Below are 1758 nucleotides of genomic sequence, written 5' to 3'. Positions count from 1 at the left end.
ATATATTCGGATTTGAACCGGCTTCACTATTGTAAGGAGGTTGCTAAGGTAGACCCCTTAACTCTCTTGGCTGTTTAAATCGTGAAGGAAGAAGAAATTCATTTTAGATTTTATTCAGCTTGAGTTTAAAACCAGATATTGCATCGTACAAGATATTATATACATATATAACGTACATTTATATACATATAGCAGTCATATGTCATACAGTGGTTGATGATATGAATAATTTTTTTTTATCTGATCCAAATTTTGGTTTGATAAAGTTCTAACTACATTTACCATGATTTTGAGAAACAGATCTTCTAAGTTACAAATTACTATTGAATGCTGCACTATGTAGAACCATGTCGCTCAACTATTCAACCAGTAGGATTGAATTTTATTTAAAAGTTAAACAGTGTTTTTGCGGAATAATTATTTTATGTACATATAAATAGTTGACCGTGTAATTTCCAGTTATGGAGAAGATGGCCAGGGTTGCGGTCAAAAGAGAAAGAAAAATAGTAAATAACTATTTATTTGCCGACGTTTCGGCCCACTTTGTAGAGCTTCATCGGGGCTAAAAATAATAATAGAAAAAACCAAAATAAAGGTTATTTTTATATCTTTTTAGCCACTTCTTCTGTCACCATCTTCTTCATGATTTTAATATTTATATATTTACATTAATGTTTTCGCTCATAAACTTATGTAGAAATTATTACGATGATATTTACCGTATTGACGTCTCTTTCAAGCTGAAGAGATGCTTCGACGGCTTTTTCAGCACATTCCCAGTTATTGGTGGCTGGAGAAGCAATGGGGGCGAAGACAACTTTGCCTCCCCTTTTGTTCAAGTAAGTCATCAACTTCGTCGCATGCTCTTTCTCTTCATCGGAAGCGTGCTTGAAAAACTTCGTGAAACCTTCCAATGCAACATCATCTCTATCAAAATAGTAGGCCTATTGAAAATAAAAAAAAACATCAGTAAACATTATTCGAATAATTAAAATAGTAATGTAAACACTGCATATTTATTTACATACCATAGACATGTAAGTGTAGAAGGCGTAAAGTTCCATGTTTATTTGTTTGTTGATTGCCTCTTCACATTCTGCATGGAAATTTTGACGTACTTGACTGGCTGCCATTGTAGATTTGATAATTGTAGATCACACTGGATACTGACAATTAATCGAGAACGCGTAAGGTGTGTATTACCTTAGCAATTGGAGACGGGTTGTGGTGACAAACGTTTGGCACGAATATATATAGTAGTGCTAATGACCTTGTTCAGAAGATATGGCGCAGTGGTGGGGAAAAGAGGGGATTTAAAATTGTTTTTAATTTTATCTCAAGAATCGTTATCTTTGAGTATGATTGAGCATGTACAATCACCTTTAGAGAAAACACCGTTGAGGTATCCAAATAGAACTTAAGTTAACTCTGGAATGTTCGAAGTACCCTTCTTTGTAAACCTATCACTTCCTAAGCTATAGTAGGGGTATTCATGATGTGTTGAATGTAAAGTGTTTTACCATGTTAAATGCATAAGAGCTCCTAGTGGATTTTCTGAGCAACTTGTTTTATAACCTTTCCTTCCAAAACTTCTTGTTATTGTTTACTTTTTTTTTTTATTGTTATTTACAACTGTATACATATATACACATCAAGTAAATTTTCTGTGTGATATTATAACATGATACATGTGGAGAATCTTCCCATTGATAGAACTCCAAAAACCTTTCTAAAGCAGATCTCGAGTCCATCTTCTTT

General features: G+C 33.5%; 1 protein-coding gene across 1 annotated transcript in view; it reads right to left on the bottom strand.

Moving 5' to 3' along the window:
- LOC106682723 (soma ferritin) overlaps positions 1-1243 on the bottom strand; it is a 4009-nt gene extending 2766 nt beyond the window's left edge. Inside the window, exons 1-2 of the mRNA XM_014423737.2 lie at positions 1029-1243; positions 720-944 (exon numbers count right to left, since the gene is read on the bottom strand). Coding sequence (XP_014279223.1) covers positions 720-944; positions 1029-1133 — 330 coding nt within the window. The 5' untranslated portion in view covers positions 1134-1243. The remainder of the gene's footprint in view (positions 1-719; positions 945-1028) is intronic.
- Between the last annotated feature and the right edge of the window lie 515 nt (positions 1244-1758).

This window comes from Halyomorpha halys, unplaced genomic scaffold, assembly GCF_000696795.3.
Source record: "Halyomorpha halys isolate HHAL.00 unplaced genomic scaffold, Hhal_1.1 Scaffold437.1, whole genome shotgun sequence".
NCBI lineage: Eukaryota > Metazoa > Arthropoda > Insecta > Hemiptera > Pentatomidae > Halyomorpha > Halyomorpha halys.
The sequence above is the reverse complement of the archived record's forward strand: the minus strand, read 5'-3'. Positions and strand labels throughout refer to the sequence as shown.